A 26,498-nucleotide genomic window follows, 5' to 3' on the forward strand; every position below is an offset into this window, starting at 1 on the left:
TATCCTTACTCAACGCCCCTGTCATCAACCCTATGCTCCTTGTGAATGCTTCTTTGACCAACACAAATCTTCTCCTTATGTCCCTGCTACTTTTGGTCCAAAACGCTTCTGAGATACGTAAACTGTTCTATCTGCTCTAGTTTTTGCCTTCCTATTTTAATGTTTAACTTTTCCTATAAACCACATTACCTTTGTTTTATTTACATTTATTCTCATCTCATATCTATTGTATTGAATTTCCAATTAACTTAGCAATACTTTCAACCTCTTGGCTAACTGACTAACTAAAGCTTGATCATCAGCAAACCTAACTGATTTTACGAATTCCCCACTGATTTCATTCCTATCCCCAGTTCTTCCCATGCCTCTTTAACCACTTCCTTCACATATACACAGAACAGCAACGGTGATAATGGACAACTCTGCCTTACACCTCTTCCTAACACTGCCCAACCGGACTCTCCGTTCCCCACTCGCACCTGAGCAGTCTGAGACATGTACATTGTGGATTACCCTCCTTTCCCTCCAACTTATTCCTATTTTCTGCAGTGTATTCATTTTTATTTCCCAATTCACTCTATCAAATTCCTTTTCAAAATCTACAAAACATGCAAATATGTCCCTATGTTAGTGACCTCATTACTGAAATGGCATTACGCTTGCCTATCCCCTTCCTGAATCCAAAATGATCATCTTCTAAGCAATCATTTGCCCTACTCTCCGTTCACTGATTATCACGAGAACTATTTTAGCTGTGTGCAAAATCAAACTTAATGTTCCAGAGACCTCACATATGCTATGAGCTAGTCCATAAAATCTCTTTCTCCCACATTTTCCTAAACCTTTAAGTAGTTCCGCAAGATTGCTGTCCACCCGAACATCCTTATTTCAATTAAATTCCCATAAAGCCCTTTTAACTTCATGATTGACTGCCCACACTGGCAAGTATAAATCATACCAGTGAGTGAAGTCTCACTTCACCGGTCATTGTACATACGAAAGGCATGGCATTGAAAGAAAGAAACATGACTGAAGTGGAACTGTGGTTTGTGAGAAGGAGAAACTTAAAACTATGAATAATGAAGAAAATTTAAAATTAAAAGACATAGGAAAGACTCATAGGCAAGTAATATCTTTAGGGAGTGTATACGTGCATTTCTTTCTGCGATCGTAGTCCCACATGGTTTGTAGCAGCAGATTTCCAGGCGGTGCGTGGCAGGTGGACTTCAGCTATCTTCACCTGCAGCACATTCTCTTTCTATGCCTAAGTCTGATATCTTTACCATGTAGCCCCTCTGTATATTCTTATCATCTCTTGAATCTTACCTTATTTAATTAATAATATTCCAGCCTCATCTTTGATTGAACACATGGATTTTCCCTTCTTGTTTCCTCAACTTCCTGTTTAGCGCAACTCTTTCACTCGTCCTTCATAAACTTTCCATATCCTCGCACCGTGTAGTCCACCACATTTCTTTCACAGTTTGTTTTCCACCTCAGTTTATCATTTAACTCCTTATATTTCCTTCTACCTACCTTACATTCTTCCATTTCCTACTTTAATCTATCTTTCTAATCATCTTGTTCATAATCCATGGTTTCCTTGCACTTTTCCCATCTACTATCCATAATTTCTTTCGCAGCTTTCAATATTCCTTTTTTTTTTAGATGCTCCTATTTTTCTTCCATACATCCCATCCCTCCCTCTTTGCCCAGAATTTTCTCGGCAGCCTTCCCTATACTCCTTTCTTGTCTTTCCTGTTATTGTTTCTACATCCCATTTGCAAAACCGTCCTCCCCCCTTGCCGTTTTTGGACACTACACTTCATTATCACTAAATTATGATCTGAGAACTTCTGCGATATTTCCCAACTCACATTCATCACTGAGTGGGTGCGAAGGCATGCTGGTTTCATTTACAAAGCAAATCAATCCAAATTTAATGCATACAAATATTCTGTACATATATGTTGAAAGAAATTGCAAAACTGGTAGCTTATATACAAGCTTATTGAATGCCTAACTTGTACGCCAAGAACAACTAAAGGTTGTCACATGAATTCAAACATTTCGAAAAGATTATAGGTTATACAGCAGGAGTAATATTATGCACCTATTTCAGGAGTTTTGGATACCCAGACAACTTGAAATTTCCAGTTAGGAGAGCATTTTTCTCCCACGAAGTTTAAGATTAACTAAACAAAAGATTATTTTATCTGTAGCACATAATGACCATCATTTCTGTTTTATGTTACACATATATACTTATGCAAAAGAAAAATTAGTAATATTTGCCATATCCTTATGGGCACACTTGACAAACAAAAGACTATAAAAAACTCTGCATGTTTGCCACTGAGATACGTTCCCTTAATGCTACACAGCCATTACAATATTAATAAAACATTTATCAATAAGACTGGTTTTTTTAATAACTTGTTATACTTGGAGGAACTATTTAACAAAAAAATCAATAAAAACATCCAAGCAATTGTCCTAATAGCCACACAAGAGAATGATTACATCACTCTCTGCAACGACATTATACCACTATTCAATATCATTGTACCTGACCATTTCTAATTGCTTTGTCTTACAGGCATTTCTAATTACTATTTGGTTGTCTACCATTTACGGCACGTTTTGGATGGAAATAAACAATACTCGTACATTTCTCAGCCCCATCTGACACTCAGGATAAAACGAATCCCCCTTCATCTCCGTTTCCTCTCTCCCTCCCTTCATTCCATCCAACTTGCCAATCCAACTTGCCCATCCAACTTGCCCATCCTACTCCTGCACCTCCCTTGCTTGTCGTATCTCCCTCCCTCCCTTGGTCTTCAATGATCCATCGCCAATTGAAATCCTTAACATCCAGCCTCTCTGCTTGGATTTCTGACAGCAACCCACTCTCCTCCCACACCACTATGTCATCAATGGCCTCCTCCAAGTGAAATCTTCATTGCCGGCCACAACTCTTCTTATTTCCAGACTACTTTCACCATCTTCATCCAAAACACAGCCAAGGTAGGTTAACTGTTCTAATAACTGCTCTAGATTGTACCCTTAAATTTTTACATCTCACTTAACCCAACTTCTGGTAATTTCTAAAAGAAACTTGGCCATTTTTGCCATCTCTTTCTTTTCTTACCTCACTTCTACTACAAAATGCCTTCCATCATAGGTTATGGTGGAAATTGAGGGTGACAGAATGGTAATGTGATTAGTTTTCGGGAGTTGGTGAAAAGGAAAGACTGCATGGAAGAAATATATTTCCCTTGTTGTCAGGGGAGTTGATCAAAGGTTTACTGCAGTAGAAAGGCGTAGTTTACTCAGTCCACATCGAACCCATGAACAAACAACGCTATCTTCTCTTCAGTAGCTCTCATTCCCTCCACACTCAAGAGTCAATCCCTTATTCTCACTCTACCCGAGGCCACCGCATCTGCAACAACCCTGATTTCTTGAATAAATCCCTCTCACAGCTTCATGCCTATCTTATTCCATGTGATTATCCAGATTCCTACACAAAAAATTCTGAAACAAATACAAAACACATAAACCCCTAAAATTTCCACCAAAAAGAAAAATGACGACCTTCTTCCCTGCCATTGAGTTGTTGGATAAGAGGTCTTTGAGTTACCCCACACAATTTCACCACCAAATTATCGCTCAGACGGATGCAACTGAGTGACCAAAGGTAATGTCCTATCCCTCGAGTCACCACACACGAGGAGGCCCTCCACTGACTCTCAAAGATAAACAGTCTCTGTATTATCAAACCCCCACCCCCATGCAGAACTCTATTTAAGCCCATGACAATTGACATTAGGGGAATTGGGGCAGGTTATCGCAATCTGACTGTTTGTTGAAAGTATGGGCTCCGGCCCTACTACGATATTTGCAACTACCCTCAACGTTCCCTTCCAAAGCAGCATTCAGCCAGGCACCAAAATGTAAGTCCTCCCTTGTAATAAACACTCATTCCTTCACTCTTCTCCACCTAATTACTCTGATGCTCACTAGGTCACCCTCCTCTGCGACACAGTCCTTAAAAATTATTCTCAGAGACCTTGACCCGTCCTCTTCAACAACAAAACCACCCCAGACCTCATTTCCAAAGTTCCTCAGTAACATTTCAATGTCCAGCTAATCTTTCTGATATTTTTAAAACCGCCAACTATTTGGCTGCCCCTTGCTAAATCCACTCCAATTCCTCCGACTACATGCAACCATGCTAGACGCAAAACCTGCTCCATACTTGCCCCTTCTAATTCCCTTTCCTGTGCAATTTTCAATTTCAAAAATGCTATATACAGTCGGCCCTGTTCTCCAACATACTTAAATTTCAACATCGGCTGTCAAAATACAAGCTTTGTATAAAAATTATCGGTAACAATTTTTTCCTGACGTAGGCATGAAGTGCTCAGTTTAAACCTTCAGTTACGTGTATGCATGATCGCCGATCATATTGGCATTTATAAGATGACAGGGTACACCATAATCCCTGAAACTTTGGTCATGCCAACGATCTGCGCTTAACTCTTCCCTAAGATCTTGATGGGCGGCCAAGAGCAGAGTTGAGGGTCTGCTTGTGAAGACCTTCAGCAATGGCACCGCAATAATTCCCCAACCCCCATACAGTCCCCATTTGGCACCACTAGCAGACTATTATTTCTATTCCTATACAAGTGAAATCCTCCTTCAAAGGACACCACCACCATGGGACCCTAAGTGTTGCTTAAGAAACTTGCACGTGCACCCTCAAGGACCTTCCAGAATCTGCCTACCAGACAGCCTTTGAGTTATGAAAAAGCCGCCGACTAAAGTGTGTTGACACTCAAGAAATGTAATTTGAGATATTGTAGGAATATCTGTAACAAATCTATTATTCTGAAGATTTTTCCCATACTTTTTATAGAAACAATAGACCAAGGACAAAGAGGCATTTACAAACTTAAATGTGAAGATTGCAGCGCAGTCCATATAGGACAAATGGGAAGATCATCCAAGCTACGCACCGAGGAACACAAACGGAATACGAATGTGACCCAATCCCCTTTTGCCGAGCACCCATGGGAGATGGTGGACCACAAGATTGACTTTGTTCCAGACATACTTCACTTAGTGTAAAAGGGACAAAATATGGACACCCTGGAGCAGTTAGAAATAAAAAGAGAGTGCATCACCGGACATTTGGTTAAAAAGAAACATCTTCGTAAGATACTCACCTCTGTTGGAAGTTTTATTGTCCACCAACAAAATGCACTCGTAAACTGCATCTTCCCCCTGTTCATAATCCTTTCCTTCCCACCCATTATCTCTTCCCCTCCCCCATGAGCCACCTCATTGTACCAACCCAGCCCCCCCACCATCTCCCACGTGGCCACCTCAGAGCCCCCCCTTCTCCCCCACTCCTCCCTTTCCTGCTGCAAATTCCCTTCCACAGCCCACCTCCCCTCCTGACGAGAACATATAAAGTTACTAGCAATACATGAGATTTTATACCAAGATGATTTTGCCTCTGCATTTGAACTGGTTGTATTATAAAGTTCTTGGCATGAATACATACTAAGTTTTATTTGTTCATGAATTTTCACTAAGTAGAACCTCAAGCCATTAATGTCATTTCTCCCAATTCATAGCACCAACTATTCCCTCCTCCTAATACTTGACTGGCTCTATGTGACCACTTGTCAACACCTGGATTTCCACTAGATTGGTCAGATCTGATATCATCTCTAGCACTTCAATTCTCTCACTCAACTGTCTTGTATCCGCTATCCTTATCCCCATTCAGTGAAATGCACATGCTACCTATTAGATCAACATTTTTCTACCAGCTGGTTGGGCAGTATTAGTTACTCACCCAACTCTTTTTAAATCCCTAGTGCACATACACCCCCTTTAGAATGAGAACAGTTTCATTAGCTCGTAATCAACACTAGCAAGTTAATGAAAGGTATAAATCAGAAAACAGCTCTCACTTTCCCAATGCACGAGGTGGTGATAGACTTGAGCTTGTGCAGGAATCGATGAAAGAGGTGCGAGTGCAGGCGATCCAGCATAAGGGCCCACTGCGCCAACACAGGCAGCAGCACATCCATGGCGCAAGTGCGGACTACCTCGGAGGTGTCACCCAGGGCTGTCACAGTCAACTCTTCACACTGGCGGAATTAAGGAGAATAGCACATTTGCAGAAAATAATGCGAGGTTCACCTTGAGAAGCTTGCTTCAATTAACTGGCTATCACAACAGGAATACAGTGAACAAAAAAAGTTTTTAAAAAGTGTAATTTTACACTAGAGAGGAAAAATTGGCAAACTTATACGATAAATATTTGTGAACAATTGGGAAAATAGAAAGCACAGCATTACTCCATATGCAGTTTGTCCCTGATCATAGTGCTCCACCAATGCCAAACCCTAATTCCCTGAAAATACAATTTTTTATGCAAAAATATCTGTTTCCCTTCACACACTTTGCATGTAACATTTTTTCCAAAATGGATGACTTTATTTCAATAAACAAAGCAAATAAGACATTAATATTCCTAACAGGTACCACTAAAAACAATAATCTAATTCCACTCCAGCATATAATGCTATATCATGAAATAATGACGGCATATACGGAATTTATCACTCAAAATTTTAGTTTACTTTTTCTTATTTGAGACAGTTCCTTGGTGCCTCCAGTTTGTATTTAAAAGAGAATCATTCTTAAGAAGAAAGGAAAGAATGTGTATACAATCACAGTGTGTGCGGCATTAAGGAATTAGTTGGTTTTCAAAAGAGATCAACTAGATTAATGAAAACAGAGAGTGAGGGATATATTGAGGTTAACTGGGAAACTATGACTGAGAAGGACCCTCTAATCATGAGAGGGTCACGTTGAACTAAGGCTTCAGTCATCAAAATCATAACTACATCATTTTCATGGCACATTGTAAAAACAGGTGACCAAGCAGTGAGTAACTCTTGAAATAAAGTTTTGTTATGTTACCAAATGACAAGAGTCATTTGGAAAATTCCTTAACATGGTAACTCCATGCTTATGGTTCTTACAGATTAATTTTCAACTTTTTGCTGTTTTAAAACAAGCCAAAAACTCATGAATCTATCAAAGATGATGGCTCAGAAGTAGTTCTCTATAAAAAGTCTTGGCATTCTGGTTCATACCTTTCTCTAATGGCAAAGACTGGTTGGTGGAATTACTGGAGGCAAAATTGAAACGTGTGCAATGAAACATCTATTCTCACCCACAGCAGTTTGCATTGCCTATAATTAGTAGCACTTTTCCGTCAACTTTTGCAGTGAAATTTATATGGCACTCAAAATTTATCTTTATTTGTAAAGTTTGAAATACTTAGGGTTTTAATATTAGCCAATAAATGCAGTCTAAATTTTTTTGACTCTCATTTTTTCACAAGACAGTCTCAATGTCAATTGATCTCTCCTTTTCCGACACAATAATATTTCATTCGTTGGATGGTCATCACATGCTCTGGAAATGAATTACAAAAAAGGACCTTTTCATCAAAGTTTAAAATACCACTTGGACTGTATGGGATGTGGGTGGAGTCTTCATCACCACATATCCTTAAATTGGCAAGCCAGCCAAAGGATTCCTTGAAGTTGTCAATTTTCAAAGCGATGTCTTCTACTTCCAGCTGCAGGATTGGATCACATGTGGATGTTTCCTTCCTGACATCTGAGAAAACTCACACAGCACCTTCTAGAGGGCCTCCAATTTTGCCCCTTTGAGGATTTTCCTCTGCAGTTGTCTCCCTCAGTTCACTGGACTCTCCAATTTTCTCTCCCTCTCAAAATAGTTGACAGAGTTGAAACAGGCACATTGAAGTGGGCTGCCACTTCTGTCATACATTTATGTGTTTTCCATCATATATTTCAATTTTTCCTCGAGAGAAATTACCACATTTAAATTTTTTTCAAGTACTTCTTATTACGCAGATTACTTGAAGAAATGGATAAAACCATTAGGGAAATCATGCGAATTGGTCACGCTGTTCCTTAATGGAAGCCTAATCATAATATAATCTAATTGATACCTACCTGAATCCCTGGTATTTTCTATGGACACCTTTTATGGTGTCTAGTTTTCTGGTTGGTGATGGCTAACCTTGGTCTCCTGCAGAACTGAATCAATTTCTCCCCACAGTCATCCTATGCTCACACACCATAGTTCCCTCCCTCACCATAATTAAGTTCTCTTAAAGGATCGTATATCCTATCGACTTCTTCCTTTTGATTGCTTGGTGGCTTATATATCTGAACAATGACCAAGTTCATCAGTTCTGCTTTTACCTCTAATAGTAATATTCTATGCATTGCTTGCTCAATGTTGACTATGCTTCTTTCTACCAATATTATTTTATTCAATATTATGGCAACCCGTTGTTGGCCCTCATCCCCTCCACCATATACTACTCTATAACTATCACTCCAATAATACCTGCTATCCTTCCATCTTGCCTTGCATAACCCTAAAATTTATTTCCTCTTGCCATCTCTTGCTTTATATTCTCTACTTTTCTTATCTTCAACATTGTCCTAACATTCCAAGTTCCCGTTCTAACTAATTCAGTCTTCTTCTTCTGGATCTTCTGAGCTGCTGCTTTTGCTTTGCCACGATTTCATGAGATGACGACCACATTAGACTTGCCAGGACTCTTTTTCTCTATACTGTATATCATATAATCATCGTCATTATTTCAATCTTAGGATTGGTTTACTGCAGCCCTCCATGCTACTCTATTCAATGTCAATATCACATAAATCATGGGAATAATAATCGAGACATTTCTCATTGCCTTTCTCCGTAATGTTTTCAATATGACACCATCACTCTGAGGAACAGATGCTGCCTGGAGATAGCTTCAGGCGTCACTTTGTGGAAACGATACATATTGCAAAGGAAACACTTGGTTTTTCCACATAAAATATTTATTCACGACCTAGGTTTCGACGCTCAGCGTCATCTTCAGGTGAAATACAGGCCAAAATCTTTCTTTATATAACAGAAGGAATGGGGAGGTGGGGGGGGGGGGTGGTGTGTATGGATGTAAGAAAGGAAGACCCCCTCCCCCCCCCCCGGAGACTAACCTTGACTCCTCCTTCTCAGTAATACCCCAATCCCGCTCCTTTCCCTCCCCCACCATCTCCTCTTCCTTTCTTACATCCATACACACCACCCCCCCCCCACCTCCCCATTCCTTCTGTTATATAAAGAAAGATTTTGGCCTGTATTTCACCTGAAGATGACGCTGAGCGTCGAAACCTAGGTCGTGAATAAATATTTTATGTGGAAAAACCAAGTGTTTCCTTTGCAAGATGCTGCCTGGACTACCTTTCGTCTGGCATCTGCCCTTTGACCTGATTGGCATGCTGACCCCACCACCTACAATTATTACTTCTCCCACCTCCCAGCACAGCTCTAGGGGTCACCAGAATGTACAAGCCCTTCCTCCATGTTAATGCTTCAGTTCATAGGGATGTTGAATAAAAATTCTCAAGTTACTATGGCTGATGCACCAAGAAATGATCATAAAGTACTGAAATTAAGGGAAAATATTACCAGCAATTACTAGTGGTGGTAACATTTTTAATTTATTTGTGCGAAAAAAATCTCTCTCCCCAGCTTTCCCTGCCCTTTTTTTTTGGGCACAAAGAGAAGAGAAATACGGCATGTGAGTTGTCTCCATTTGATTTCCTCAAAGTCCAAGATTTAGATTCCCAAGGATCCATAGATGTAAAGTAAGATCTGGTGCTTTCCCGGCGTATTTGCTTGATGAAGTCTTCTCGGGTCTTCCACCAGGTCAGGGGTTCCATGTTGGCCGACGTTTTGATGCCCTACACGTGCATTGTCCTCGGGGAGATGGACTCATCACTCCTGAGGACGATGCACGAGTCGGGCATCGAAACGTCGGCCAACATGGAACCCCTGACCAGGTGGAAGACCCAAAGAGAAAGCTTCATCAATCCATAGATGTGCTCTCTCGCAAGAGCAGCCATCATCATCATTCAGTATTTCAATCCCAGGATTGGTTTACTGCAGCTACTTCATTCTCCTCTACAGGATTTGTATTTGAATGCAAGGCTGCATATTCTAGGGGGAATAATGTGCTGTGGTTTCCCGTTGCCTTCCACATCGCAATACTGCGGCTGATACCGCGAACTTCACTCTCCCCCGCAGCTATGGCAGCTCATGCCGGGCCGACCCACTCGGTCTGCACCACCAGTGTCTAATGGTGAAACTCCTGCCTTTCACCTCGGGTCCAAGGGAAGCTTTACAATAGGAGTCGATTTTTCGTGTTGCCTCATTCCGAAATAAGATTGCTCTGTATTTTCTGTTATTCATGGTTTCCATGTTCCCAAAAACCAATTCAGCCATAATCCCTACAAAATCATCAAATATTACCACTAAAACCTCAATTAAAACTGCATTTGAATATTATAGATTCAGCCATGGTGTATTTGAATAGTATGGAACACATATTCATGAAATTTAATCAAAAAATAAGGCAATTGACTACTCCAAAAACCTGAAAATATTTGTCCTTGTCATCCACAAAGGCAACGACAAGAGCTATGCTGGTCACCACAGCGGCTCGGACTTCTTCCTCAGTTTCCTCGAGCAGCATCTGCTGGAGCATTGACAGCATGAGCGAGTTTCTGACCGTGGCCTGCGTGAAAAGTGAGAGCAAAGAGTGTTACAACATCAATAAATAGGACGTCCATCACAAGAGGTACTCCAAATAAGAACCTCTCAATGAGGCATCCCTAATACCCAACAAATGAGAATAACCTCATGCAACGCTATAATCAGTATCACAAACATGGAGAGTCCTCTGATTGTCATTTAGACAAACTGAATAAACTGCTGATGGGCCAATATTTCAGATTACTTAATTAGTATCTTAAAATGACTCAGTTCTTTTTGGATGCAAATTCTTTCATCAAATATGTGGGAAGTTTGCTCAACAATAATGAGGAAAAATATTGAATTTTTAAGGGTGAGTTTGAATTAAAAGCAAAACATGGCTTCGCTTCTATCAGTAGTTACGGTGTCTTCGCTGGTTTGTGATACAGGTTTACTTACAATATTTTCTAACGCTACAAAGGTGCCACAGATGAAAAACAGAAAAATTACAGTTTTTGTTTTGATGATTTTTTTACACAAAAATAAGTTGATTGAGAAAAAAAGAAGAATGAACCAATGTATTATAACAGCGAAACCAAAAATACTAGGGAAAAGAAAACTAGATAAGCAAAAGCCATGGAGGAGCAAAGAAATATTAGATCACATCGAAGAAAGTCATAAGATGAGGAGGAAAGATTTTGGAAAATATATAAAGCTAAAGGACCACATTACTACAAAACGTAGAAAATGTAGCGAAGAAAAAGAAAAATGGATGAAAGAAAGAATTGAGGAAATGGAAGAGGATTTCGTGAAGGGGGGGAAGGACAGAAAAAGCAAATACAAAAATTTAATCACTTGAATTAAAGGGAAGAACCAGAACAAATGTAATTAAAGTTAAAAATGGAAATATACTCTTAGAAAATGATAAAGTGGATGAAAGATGGCAAGAATACATGCCTATATAGGGGATAAGAAAGGTAAAGGCAGGGATAGGCTAGGCCCTTCAATAACCAGAGAAGAATTTACTTTTGCTTAGAGAATATTGAAGGACAACAAAGAAACAGGCCCAGACAATATACCCGGAGAAATACTGAAAAATATTGGCGATATGACAAAAGAATCTTGTTCCAAAAGATTAACAAATGTTACAAAACAGGAGGGATACCTGAAGATTTTACTGATAATAAAATAGTTACAATCCCTAAGAAAGTTAACACAACAGACTGTTCCAATTAAAATAATATTATTGTTTATAATATATGTCAGCTGACCCGGCAAACTTCGTACCGCCTAACAATCAATTAACAGTTTAGTTACACCATTTATAAATCAAGAACGGCTGTCCCAATTTTTATCATACTTGTTATAATAACATAAGGAAAAAATTTCAATAACACTACAAAATTAAGTATTACAATGGCTTGTCAGAAAGGCATTACCTTTATTCAATCTATGTAAACATTCGGGTTTATTCTCTTGAGTCAAGCATCTTCTGATATACAGCATATTTTGTTTTGTTATTAGGCGCAAGAACACACAAAGCAGATGGTTTACCAACAAGGGAAAATGCCACATATAATTGACCATGAGAAAAACATGGGGGGACCACAAACATTCAACATTGGCCAAGTGATTCGTTCATTGTCATCGAAATGCAACATGAATGGGAAATTTAATTCGTTTAAACTCAAAAGACATATCGGTTGGGATCATGGGAATCCTCGGAATGAGAACTTCCTCATCTTTGAATTTTTCTGTGAGTATAGTCACATGAATCACATTGAGCATCAGTTTTCACCTACCAAACCAATGTTAGGGTTGATTACTGTGTTTATGGTGAATTACAATACGATACTTTTACAATTATTAAATGGTTACTCATTTATTCTACGCTGAGCCGAATCCAAAAAACAAAATTTCACTAAATTTGACATTACAATACGATAATTCACGATACGATACTTTTACAATATTTTAATAGTTATTCCATTATTCTGGCCTGAGAAGAATCCAAAAAACCAAATGTAATGAATGTCGACGATACGATATTTTGCAATATGCTATCACAATACGATACTTTTACAATATTTTAATGGTTATCCTGCTATTCCTGGCTGAGATCAATCCAAAAAACCAAATATCATTAACATTGACGATACGACACGATACTTTTACAATATTTTAAAGGTTACTCTGCTATTCTGGGCTGAGTCATTGAAAAAAACCAAACATCATTAAAATTAATAGAGTCGTTTCTTAGTTGTAATTGGTGTAACTAACACAATTTATGACTTTTTTTACACGTATAGATTATTTTCCCTTTTATTCCAACAAAATAAAAGGGTAAATCGAGCAAAATTTTGCATATGATGAATTTGGACTTGGGACAGAAAAAGGAAGCAAAGAAGTGATATGAACACTACCACAGATGAGGATAAAAAAGAAACTTTACACTTCCACAATAAAGCTAATAATATTCTTTATTGTGAAAGTGTAAAGTTTCTTTATTCTCCTCATTATGAAGTAATTCAACAAAGTTAAACCTGAAACTGTTATGTTTACTATGACTGCTTTTAGAGAGAAGGATAAAGATTAATAGGAAGATATGCTTGGGTAGGATTAGAAAAGGCATTTGACTGAGTTTACTGGAGACTAATACTTCAAATATTGACGGCTAACGAACTTGATTGGAAGGAGATTATAAATTTTTGCAAAACACAGAAAACTGAAATTGATATAAATGGATGCAGGGAAGAAGCGCAAATAAAAAGAGGCGTGAGACAACGCTGTCCCCTGTCCCCACATTTATTTTGACTTATTCATCGAGGAAGCATTTACAAAAATGCAAGAAAGGACTAAAGATATTAAAGTGAATGGAAGAAGAATTCACAGTATCCGCTTTGCTGATTATATAGCCACAATAGCAGACTCTGAAAAGGACAATAATGAGATGCTCAAAATACTATCCAGAGACATAGAAGATTTGAATTCGAATATAAACAAGAAGACCAAGATAATTATAATAGAAAAGAGAGAAGAAATCGTCAAAAATGACATAATAGACAGCACTACCTTGGATTAGGTTCGACATTTTAGCCCCCTGGGGAATATTATTAACATCAAAAATGCATGTGAGATGGAGATTAAGAGATGAATAGCCTTGGCAAAACAAGCGCTTCAAATCAGGAAGAATTTACTAATATAAATGACCATGTAAGGCTCTCCTCTAGGGAAAATTTCAACACAACATTCGTTTGGAGGGTGTTTTTATATGGATGTGAGACACATGGACAATCAGGAAAGCTGAGAGATAAAAGCTTGAGGCAATGGTAATCTGGACTTGAAGGAAGTTAACAAAAAAAAGCCGGGTAGAAAGAAAAAGTAATGAAAAGATAATGAAAGGAGAAACTTTGCAATTCCACATAGATTTATTCGACGGACGACCTAGGTTTCGACGTGGCACGTCATCATCAGGTACATTTTGTAAAGAAGACAGAGAATATATAGTCACACAAATTGGGGGGGGGGGTTGGGGGGGGGGGGGGAAGGCGAGAAGAGAGACAACTCCCCGGTCTGAGGTGAGGGTTAGGGGGTGGAAGAGGGGAAAAAAACCCAGGGGGGGGGGGTTGGCCCGGAGGTGGTTAAGGGGGTTGAGAGCAAGGGGCTAGAAGAAAGGAAAGGATTAGGAACTCCGTAAACTCAGGAAGGGGGAGGTGGTGAAGGGGACGCGTGGATCAGGAGGGAGAGGGGAAACCCAGAATATACGTAAAAACGCTGTATTAAGAGCCGGTAGGGGAGGAGGTAAGGTAGGTGGGGTGTCATTAGGTGTGGAAGGAAGGAAGGTCTAGAAGGGGGGAGTGGGAAGGGTACAAGATTTCGTTAACAATGGTAACCTTATTCTTAACACATTTCAAAATTTCAAATTGCTCTAGCGCGTCAAGCCTTTGTCCTTTCTTCTCAAAATGTAAGAACTCTGGCACAAAATCACTCCGATGATTCTCGTCCAGCAGATGTTTGGCAACGTCCTTTTACGTCCTTTGACGTAAAAGATCTTTTTACCAACGTGAACCCGAAAGTAGCCGTGAACCTAGCGCAAGACATCCTCCTTCGGAAGTCCATCTCGACTCCCATTGCCTATGAACTGTGTCTTCTTCTCTCCTTGTGCGTCTCCCAGAATTATTTCGTCTTCAACGGACAGTTCTACAAACAGTCCAATGGTTTAGCCATGGGCTCCCCCCTGTCCCCTGTCTTAGCAGATATTTACATGGACGCATTCGAAAAGGACTTATTTTCCTCTCCCCACCCCCTCACCAAGAACGTAGTTAGCTGGCACAGGTATGTGGACGATGTTTTATGTGTCTGGTCCGGGACAGACAGGCAATTAGACAATTTCCTCTCCCACTTAAATTCATTAAAATCCAATATTCAATTTTCCATAGAAAAGGAAGTAAACGGTTGCCTGAATTTTCTAGATATCTGCATTTCAAGATCCCATGAGAAATTGCAATTTTCCATATTTAGGAAAGACACATACACGGACCATGTTATTCACTCCACCTCCAGACATTGCTTTTCACAAAAACTTGCAGCATTTCATTCCATGATCAATAGACTAACTTCAATACCAATGACGGTTTCCAGCGTTTTAAAGGAACTTAATATTATTAAGACAATAGCAGTAAACAATGGCTACCCGGAAAAACTAATAGACAAACTTTATAAGAGGAAAATGTCCAAGTTAGCCAGAAACAGTATTTATGGGTCTATACCTAGCGATATATCAAGGGCTCAATGGAGAAGGTTTCTCTATTTAGGCCCATTATCCCTGAGGGTATGCAGAAAAATCCCCAAAGACAAAATTAGACTAGCGTTTTATAACAAACAGTGCATGAGGAATTTAATTTCTCATACCAAAGACAGAATCCCTACAAGTGAGAAAAGTGGTGTTTATAAATTAAATTGTCAATGTGGAGCAGGATACATCGGCCAGACTGGGAGAAAGTTTAAAGAGAGGATCAAGGAACACCAATCGTGCGTCAAAAATAAGGACTCGGCGTCTCTCTTTGCCAAACATCTGCTGGACGAGAATCATCGGAGTGATTTTGTGCCAGAGTTCTTACATTTTGAGAAGAAAGGACAAAGGCTTGACGCGCTAGAGCAATTTGAAATTTTGAAATGTGTTAAGAATAAGGTTACCATTGTTAACGAAATCTTGTACCCTTCCCACTCCCCCCTTCTAGACCTTCCTTCCTTCCACACCTAATGACACCCCACCTACCTTACCTCCTCCCCTACCGGCTCTTAATACAGCGTTTTTACGTATATTCTGGGTTTCCCCTCTCCCTCCTGATCCACGCGTCCCCTTCACCACCTCCCCCTTCCTGAGTTTACGGAGTTCCTAATCCTTTCCTTTCTTCTAGCCCCTTGCTCTCAACCCCCTTAACCACCTCCGGGCCAACCCCCCCCCCCCCCTGGGTTTTTTTCCCCTCTTCCACCCCCTAACCCTCACCTCAGACCGGGGAGTTGTCTCTCTTCTCGCCTTCCCCCCCCCCCCAACCCACCCCCCCCAATTTGTGTGACTATATATTCTCTGTCTTCTTTACAAAATGTACCTGATGATGACGTGCCACGTCGAAACCTAGGTCGTCCGTCGAATAAATCTATGTGGAATTACAAAGTTTCTCCTTTCATTATGTTAAGTCGATTCCATGAAGTCACGCCTGAGACAACGAATTATAATGAAAAGATGTTAGCAGGAGTGAAAGAAAAGATACTACTCTTAAGAACAACTGGGCAAAGAAGAGCAATAAGACATTTACTAAGGCATAACCAATTCCTTAAGAATTTATTTGAGGAAACTTTGCAGGGAAGAAACCAGAGTGGCTTTCTTCAAGGACATGGAGCATGAGACTTCAGATCGTATGCTAGCCTGAAGGAAGCAGCAGCAGCGAATAGAGATAAGCGAGTGTGGCTATTGAGACAAGGCACTGGCTTTAGTGTTCGATGATGGCAATTTTTTGCTGAGGGTAATTTTGGCTGGAAATTCTGGTGCTGGTGTGAATACAGGCAGTACATGGTTTACTATATCAAACCATACCCAAAATGATACATTAAACAGTACTAGAGAAATAATCCAACCATAAAGATAATTTTTAGCACAGCCATTTGAGGCCCAGTGATGAAGAATAAGCTGATGGGAACTGGAGTAAAACAGAATGGACACTTATGGCTTTGCAATGCAACAGATAATTAAAGATGGCGACTTCCGGTAATAACTGTGATACTTGCTCCAAAAACATTCCTGAAAACCAGCTATATTTGGAAAATGGATTAGGCTGTCAGTCATTTTTCCAATATGGATGTGTTGGTCTAACGGAATCAGTGGCAAATTCCATGGCTAACTGTTTGCAATTACTCTATCGATGTGAAAAGTGTTTGCTTGGTCCATGTGACACAATTAAAAAAATTCCTGCATATAGTGACAGATCTACAGGTCAAGCTAATGGACTGTTTGAATTTAATAAATAACCAGTCTAAGGAAATCGCCATTCTAAAAATGTGTCCCGAAAAAACTGTGAAAGAGAGGAAAAGTAACATGGAACGTTTTAATTACTCTCAAGCCGTAGCTACTGATAGTAATACTAATAATAAAGAGCGTGCTCCTAAGGTGACGCTGCCGTACTCTTCCGTTGCTCGCAAAGGAAATTTACAGCCACCACCTGTGGAAACGCATGCCACTGCATGCAACATGAGGGAAGAAGACGATGAGGGCTACACCATGGTCTCAAATAAGCGGAAACCTCGGCCAAAGCCGATTGTGGGGACGTCAAACTTGGACAGTGATTTAGTCGGGCTGCCAAAAATGGTCCACATTCGCCGCTTGGCGATTCAAAGAAGACACGACAATCGAAGCAGTAAAAAAGTATGCATCAAGCAAAATACCTGGCAAGTACTTTGAGATCGAGCAGCTGAAGGTAACTAGAGGCACCTATACCTCTTTTCGTGAATCTCTTGGTGAAGACTTAAAAGATGTAGTGGAAAGTCCCGACTTTTGGCCGAAACATGTTTGTGTGAGTAGGTATTTTTTTCCAAAGGCCCACCTGACCTCCGCGATGGGTAGGTCAAAGTTAGGCGGCCTTTAACAATCGCGCAATTTAATATTCAGTGCCTCAGGAACAAAGTAAACCAGCAGGAAGTGGCTATAAATGAGTGTGAACCAGACATTTTGTGTATTACTCTCACATGACTCCCTAGTGTCCTCATTCTGCCGGACCACGCATAAAAATGGAGGTGTGGCCATATTCGTGCATAGTAGATTAAAGGGGACTATTAACTTCATCGACGTGCCTGTGAAGGAAGAAAAAACTTTTGAATGTGCAGTGTGCTTCCATGAAACTCCAGTGGGATTGCTTGAGCTCATCTCCGTCTATAGATCACCAACTGGCGATTTTCATGCATTTATTAAAAAACTGGACCAACTCTTTTGCTCCTTATATGCAAACAACCGGATACTCCTGCTGAACGGCGACCTCAACTGTAATCTCTTAGTTGACTCCCCTCAAAGATCCGAATTGTTGAATCTGTTCAAAACTTACGGCATGGAATGTTTCAATAATAATCCTACGAGAGTCACTCCCACATCCGCCACCCTAATTGATTATGCTGTGACCAACCTTGACCAAGAAAAAGTAGTAACAGCTGTTAGTGACCTAGGTATAACAGACCATTGCATGGTGAAAATTAGTATTGGTACTAACCAACCAATGGAGAGCCTAAATGATAAAACTTACCTAAGGCAGTCTATTACTCATGGAAATATGCAGCATTTTCTGCTCCTTCTACAGTCCCAAAACTGGAACAACGTCCATGACCTCAAGTCAGTAGACGAAGGTTTCAATTACTTTTATTCAATTTCCAAACATAATTTTGAATTGTGTTTTCTAGTAACACATCATAACATCATAACACATCCGCACCTCACTCTCCCAAAACTTTGTAACCTTGAAAATAGCACTGCCATTAGCCATTCATCTTTAGCTAATAAATTTAACAAATACTACGTATCAGCTGCCTGCTCAACTATTTCTCCAGCCGATGTGCTTTTTGCAAATGCACCATCGTCAATGTTTGCCAAGCCCTGTTCTGAAACCAATCTAAAAACTATTGTCTCCTCACTCAGAAACAAATCCAGACCAATAGCCATCCAAAATACATTTGCTAAAATATTCGAAAAAGCCATGTTTATGCAAATAGCATCTTATCTCGAAAAAAAACTTACTACTGTCAAATTCTCAGCATGGATTTAGATCTGAAAGGTCTACCACAACTGCCATATGTCCGGCAATCGACAACATACTTAATTCATTAGATGCTAAACACAAAACTCCTGGAATGTTTTTTAACTTGTCAAAGGCTTTTGATAATGTGAACCACAATAGACTACTAATTAAACTCAATGAATAGGAATTAGAGGAATTCCTCTAAACTGGATGAAGTCCTATATTCATAATCGCACTTAGAAAGTAGTGTTACTTGTTGTTGGGTCAAAGTTGATGGGTCAAAATATTCATCTGAAGCGTACTAAGTTGACAAAGGTGTTCCACAAGGCTCAACTCTTGGGCCACTCCTCTTTCTGATATACATCAATGACCTACCTAACTGCTTACCAAATAATGATGGAATAATACCAGTGTTGTATACTGATGACACAAATGTAATAATATCAACACAAACATATCCCAGCCTTGTGGAAAAATCTAAGTCTGTCACACTTGCAATGAACAAGTGGTGTACAGACGACCTTCTAGACTCAAATGTAAATAAAAGTAAAATAGCATACTTCACACGCAATAAGAACGTGCCAGATGATCTGCGGGTAAAAATCAATGACCAATCAATTGAGCATACGACAGAATGCAAATTCCTAGGTATCTCTCTATGTGCAAATATTTCTTGGGATACTCATGTAAAAGCCCTTCAACAAAAAGCTCAGTTCAACTTGCTACTTATTAAGACACCTGTATGAAACTACATGTAAAACTGTACTACTCAATTTATACTATGGGGAAATGTATTCAAACATAACCTACAGTATAATATTATGGGGATCAGCTGCTATTTCTCAAAACATCTTTAAAATGCAAAAGAAAGCTATTAGAAGCATCACCAGGAAACCTCACAATGCTCCATCAAGGCCTATTTTCCGTGAATTAAATTTGCTACCACTCCCGAGCATCTACATTATGTTTTTAATTCTATATATAAAAAATAACATTGGCAACTATTCTCTTAACTCTGCCTATCATCATGATTACACCAGAGGCAGGAATGACATCCATTATCGGAATATAAGAACTAAAGCATTGAAATTGGGACCCAATGAAATGGGCATCAGATTATATAACAGACTTTCATGTAATTTTATTCACTTAATACATGGGCAAACGGCATTTCAAAGATCATCACAAATCATTACAATATTTTACGCACTTATTCTGAACTACCAATGTTGTAATGCATTTCACAGAAGCACATATTTTGGAAACATGCTAATAATTCATTCACATTTGATTCTCAACAGTTTAATTATATCATAATCTCATTTGAAACCTATGACATGTACGAGGTCTCTATGGTAACTATCCAGTCATGCACTATGGAAAAAAGCCCACCTATAACAATGAGGCCTTAATTCTTCCCTTCAGACCTCACACCACTCATCCCAGGGTGTCTTTCACTTTTTGAAACAATCGGCAATATTATCACTAATTGAATGGTCATCAGCTGCCTCGTCACTTTCTCCTTCGTCTCCTCTTCACCCGATACTAAGTACGTACGTGTACTTGCTATGGGGTGAACTCTACCATCACCCAATCAACCGAACTTCAGGTAAGTTACTGTGGTAGTAGTAGTTTTGAGGGGAGGCGACCGACAGCTGAGGTCATTTGCGCCATAGGGGATGGATAGGAAAGGATGAAGGGTGGAGAGAAACCCGGCGTCGGCATTAGCCTACTCTTTACAAAAGGCGCCAAGGGGTCCGCAGCTTAACGTCCCATCCGACGGACGGCGTACTCACTCAGAGTGCCCTCCACAAAGCACCTCAAGTGGGGATCGAGATACCTCTGAAAAATATTCAACACCGCCGGGATTTGAACCCGGGCCCTCTGGGTGGGAAGCCAGTACGTTAGCCCCCGCACATCTCGATCCCCCAAGTTACTGTGTTTATGGTTTACAGGCAATTCCTCTGGCGTAATAATTAGAACATGAATTGAAGATGCCACCAAGCTCAGACCAGCAGGAATTGCAAACAGCCTTCTTGCATCTCAGAACAAATGAAAATAATGAAGATGAATTTCTGACTAAAGCCAGCTTGAATCTGTTAAGATAACTTGTAAGTCAAGCTAAAATAATTAGGTTGGCTCATAGTAATTGACATCCCCGTATTACTCTTCTTCCTAACACTATCCATCACAACTCTCCATTCACCACTCGCACCTGTGCCATTTGACACATGTATGTTAGGTTTGCTGCATTAAAAAATCAAACTTATTGTTTTATAGTATGTATAGAAGTAATCATGGGGAAGAAGAAATAGAATATTTAACCAAATAGAGAAAATGATTGAGTGCGCCCCAGGGAAGGAACATTTGATTTTATGGGGGATTGGGATAAGGTGGTGCACGAAGAGAGTGAGGTGGGGCACTAGAGTTTAGGAACAAGAAATAACCACGGTCAGAAAGCAATAGAGTTCTGCAGGAAACAGAGTTCAATCATACTAGAGAGACATTTTAAAAAACACAGTAAGACATTGGTATATACACAAAATGCCCAGGGATTGAGAAAAATATCAGACTACAGGTATATTATGTTTGTGTATACTATGGTTGTGGGGCAGAGATTTAGAAATAGCAAGCGGGCAGAAAGGAAAAAAATGAGGAAGGGCAGGGTATGGTGAAGGAGAGGGGATGTTGGGTGAAATTAGAAAGAAGCAGGAAACATGGATGAAAAGCACAGTGATTGGTAGTGGGTGTTGGAGACTGTGATAGAGGGAGAATGTTAAGCAAATGGGGAAGGGGCAGAAATAGGATAGGGATGATGGACGGGATGAAGGGAGGAAGGAAGTACACAGATATGAAGTCAGACTTGTAGTATATTAGGATGCTGTATTGCATATTGTTTGGAGAGAGGCGAGAGAATTGTTTGGTAGCTTGTGCCCATCCAAAACATACCCTAACCAGTAGGTTACCTATTAAAAAAAAGGTGTAATGCCAGATTCAAGAGGATGAAACATGGAAGATAGTAGCTTATAGAATATAGAAGCGTTTGTCAGGACAAGAAGAAAGGAGTACAAGGCAGCAGCAGGAAAAATTATGGACGAGGAAAGGGAGACTGGTACACCAGGGACTGAAATATGGGAACACATCAGGAAAAGGATATTGAAAGCCATAAATGAAACTCTTTAAACAGTAAATAAAATACGGACAAAAAATCCACGGATTACTTAAAAGATGATTAAGAATATCGATGATAGAAGGAAATGGAAAAATGAACACACAGATTCAGTTCGAAGGAAGTACAAGGGGATGAATAATAAACTGGGATGTGAAACTTATAGGGCAAAAAAAGCACGATGGAGGTCACAGCATGAGGATATGGAGAGTTTACAGAGGATAGATGAAATGACCATTGTGTACAGGATTGTGAAAGCACCATCAGAAAGTAAAACAGGAAAATTCCTGCACATTATTAAAGATATAGCAGGAAAAGAAATGATAGTACCAGAATTTATTCAAGAGAGATTGACAGAACACAATGAGGATCTTGATGGTAAGGATATTGGGCCAGTGAGTTTCAACATCAAAATAGACATTGATTAAAGCTTAGGACCAGGCATACTTAATTCCAAGATAGGAAGGGTGTTAAGGGAATTGAAGTCAATTAATTTAAGGGGATGAATAACATTGCCACGGAACTACTGGAGGGTTTAGGAAGGAATAGTTTTTATGGGCTAATTCATAGCATGTACGAGGGCTGCATATGATCTGGAGTCTGTCTCATGCTCCCATGTTCTTGAAGAAAGCAGCTTTGGTTTCTTCCCTGCAGCTTTGGTTTCTTCCCTGCAACTTTTTTCCCATAATTTCTGGCCCAACATGTTACACCTCTAAAGAGTTCACTCGTTTGTAAAGCGTGTATATTATTTCAATGTATAATACAATTAAAATGGAATTTACAATGATTTGGGATTCACACAGTCTAGAAGCTTCAAACGATGACCAGGGGAAGGGGAAGAGGAAGCAAGGTGCGAGATGGAGGAGGACACCAACCGAGACATAGGGTGCCAATGCACTGCATGACTCTGCCACCAGAAGCCTCCGCTCCATGTGCCGATGTCCAATTTGCTCCCAGCACTGTGGCAGGATCTCCCCCTCAACTAGAGACAGGCCTGAGCACTTGGCAATCGCCACTATCCCTGAAACACGAGCAGAAGCAACGGTCAGCATCAGTGCAAGCCTCTCTCATCTGTCCTGGAACAATTGCATCACAATTACAGGCAGGCATTTGGTGAAAATACCTTTAATTGGAGCCAATGACGGGATTAATAATTACAATAATAATGTCTTCATAGGGGCAAGAGAGGTTAAAACAGTCTCCGCTTCCACCCAACCCATAGGAGTCCTAATTAAAATGCACACAAGATTTTTCCAGGGCTGTCAGCATTTCACTCCAGTTAGTTGCCTCCAGTATTCCATGCATGAAGCAGGACAGCCACCACAGGCCCAAGCGCCCACTTGGGGTGGGGTGGCGCTTCTGTTCCCGCACACACACACACAACTACTTCAGAATGAATCACTAACCACATGGCGATGTAAAAGGGGCTACATAGCTTTTATTTCTGCAATTCTAAATATGCCAACAGTCAATTGCATTGCATGGCCTTGGTACCCTCACTGACAAATGGTTTCCAACTTCATTCATCAGTCACCTGATTGAGTAAGTTTGGATTTGGAAGAAAAAGGATATTTAGGTACAGTCAGATAGAGAGTATTTTGGGTTTCAGCGAGGGGAGGCTACCATTCTTTCATCAGAGTGCACCCCTCAACAAAAAAGAGCACACTTAGGTGGGCATGGACTGAAGCGGAGGTGAACTTCGGTATCAGAGGACTCATTTCAGCAAAATATGTAATGAATAATTTCAAATTTTATGATCCTTTAATAATAAATACACCTGCACTCATGATACAATGGCGGCCAGGGGCTGAGGTCATTCCCAGTCATTTTCCTGGCCACTCCCCGCAGAACCCATGGTTAGGTAACTTTTACGGCTATCTCTCACTCAACAAATGCATAGTTTATATCCAATATGGGGGCATTTGAGATGAAACTTGGCAACCACATACAGAAAAGTTGAGAGGAATAACTTTCATCGAGAATGATGAGGAATGACAAAAACTTAGTAGGAATTCCTGCCTTATTAGGCCTTCCAAAGAAAGAGTCTGGATGGGAAAGGGCTTTTTAGAAAATGACCTCAGACAAATATCTTTATATTCTGCTTTTACAACTTTGCCTTTAAATGCAGAGCAGCTCAATAAGAACTTAAAGCACTACTTACCTCCCACCCATCATAGTAATATGGGAGGATTACTAAATAGTGCATGTTTTGTTGAAATTTCAGTTTGTGTTTTACAGTTATTACAATACATTGGTGGGATGGCTGCATAATCTTGGAATGGCATGAATACTGAAAGGACAAAATAATCAATTGCATAGATTGGAGAATTAAATAAATGGATGAGGATCAAATTCTTTGACCCTCTTGTTGGATGCAATGACGTCTTATCATGTGCTGCGTAAGTTGCTGGACATACAGAGGGTATGTCTGATTCCAAGAACCTGCGGGAGATGCCGCAACAGTAACTTTTAACAGAGTCATCTGCTAATCAATGCAACAATTTTATAGTGTTAAACTCATTCGCCTCGACCTTTTCCACCCTGACACTCTAGCGTTGAGTGCGTCTAATCTTTCCATTGCAATATTTTGCCCTCTATGCACCATAGTTCCTTTTCATTCGGCACATGTAGAAATGCGGTGCATTGATAAACCACTGTATATTTTACTGGCTAAATGGAGCAACGGTCACCTTCAATATTTCCAATATATGAATGGTATTCGAATGTGACAAGTGAAATATTGTCAGCATTTTACTTGTTTTGCAAGAAAATTACAAAACGATATTTAAACTTTATTTTCACTTATGCAAGCATAATAACTTTTTTCAATACTTCTTTATACTTTTTTGATTTCTTCAGTAGTTTATATAAAGGTAAAAGTAGAGTACACTTTTTCTACAACCCCTAGAAAAGTGTAAATAAGGAGTTGTACCACATATGTTTATCATTTTGGACCAACAAAATGAACACTGTGAATTGAATATTCCTTAAACATATGCCTTTTCTTCTGAAAGAGTGATTACCTGCAAGAATGGTTTGCCTCTCCTCTGAAGTTGGTCGTTTCTTAAGATTAAAGAGAAGGCTAAGGAGTCTATTCCTTTCCAATGGATCCGGATGAAGCCAAACAGTGCATATCATCAAGGGGATCAACTCCTGAAATAGAAAGATATATTAAGGCATCGAACACACGGCTAACAATCAGGGTTCAGATGCTTAATATGGTCCTTAATATTACATAACAACTTTCTTTTGAAATTACCTTCCTTGAGACAGTGAAATGACATGCCAAATTTTGGACACACCTTACTTTCCTCTACTCCTAAAGTTGTATTTCACGTTCACAAAAGTGCACAACAAGGCAGATCTAATTCCTATCTTCACGATCACCCTTTTTCTCAAAGATGCTCCGCTCGAGAGGAGGGCTAGATACATTCTTTTTTAATTACAAATTTCAAGCCGCTCAAAATCCAGTTTATTGATCAACTACTTAGGGCTAGAGATTTATGATTGGTACTTCTGAAGCCTCAAGTGTCACTCACTTCACAAAGAGTAGCGAAGAAGGGGGAGTGTACCCAGCAGCGATGGAAACATCAACGGGAAACATTTGCCACAAGGTGGATTTTAAGGAACAAGATTATCATTAATTGCCAGGATTTTCATTTCCTCCCGTCTCCAAATTATGATCAACTAATCTTTTACATTTCAACATTTGTAACTACCGCAGACATGGGCAAAATTGAAGATGGCAATACATAACCACAAAAACGTTGACATTGCACATTCAATGGAATTCATTTTTTTAGATTACATACAGGATGTAGCACAACAAGATGATCCCCACACATCATTTGCTAAGGCAGATGAGGAGCATCGAGAGGTGCAGGCCTCTTAATTACCAGCAGGTTTACTCATTCATTTTATCACGATTTCCACAACTTGTAATGAGAATCAGTTTTGTACCATATCTGGAAATTTTCAATAACATATGGTCGTGCAGTGCTCAGCTACACAATATTGATCACAGTACGTTCATGCACCTCTTTACACCACACAACAACATTTCATCAATCATTCTACACACGCATACACGGTCTACACAAAAAATATGCGACCTTGCGCAATCTGATGGCCTTCACGCAGACAATACCTAGTTGCCTCTGAGACCCAATGAGCCATCCATCCGTGCTCGGCGGATTTATCAAGCTGCGCATATGGTGCTAGTTGTGTTAGTTTCCATTTTCCTTGTTTTTACTGTTGAAAAAATTGACAAAATCACTGAACTCAGCTGAATCAACCTCAAGTTTTTTGGTGAAGCACGGTAAAAGCCATCAAGGAGTTGCTGAAATGTTGACGGCTGTTTACAGTGATGATGCTCGGAAGAAGAAATC

The 26,498-nt window shown here is 39.8% G+C and overlaps 1 protein-coding gene across 1 annotated transcript in view; it reads right to left on the bottom strand.

Annotated features, from left to right (window-relative positions):
- Nucleotides 1–26,498, bottom strand: part of LOC139696477 (RAB11-binding protein RELCH homolog) — a 78,673-nt gene that overhangs the window by 29,075 nt on the left and 23,100 nt on the right. The window contains exons 9-12 of the mRNA XM_071595261.1: nucleotides 25,134–25,263; nucleotides 22,986–23,131; nucleotides 10,565–10,705; nucleotides 5,988–6,167 (exon numbers count right to left, since the gene is read on the bottom strand). Coding sequence (XP_071451362.1) covers nucleotides 5,988–6,167; nucleotides 10,565–10,705; nucleotides 22,986–23,131; nucleotides 25,134–25,263 — 597 coding nt within the window. The remainder of the gene's footprint in view (nucleotides 1–5,987; nucleotides 6,168–10,564; nucleotides 10,706–22,985; nucleotides 23,132–25,133; nucleotides 25,264–26,498) is intronic.

This window comes from Hetaerina americana, unplaced genomic scaffold (assembly GCF_022747635.1).
Source record: "Hetaerina americana unplaced genomic scaffold, ioHetAmer1.1.p SCAF_7, whole genome shotgun sequence".
NCBI classification, from domain to species: Eukaryota; Metazoa; Arthropoda; class Insecta; order Odonata; family Calopterygidae; genus Hetaerina; species Hetaerina americana.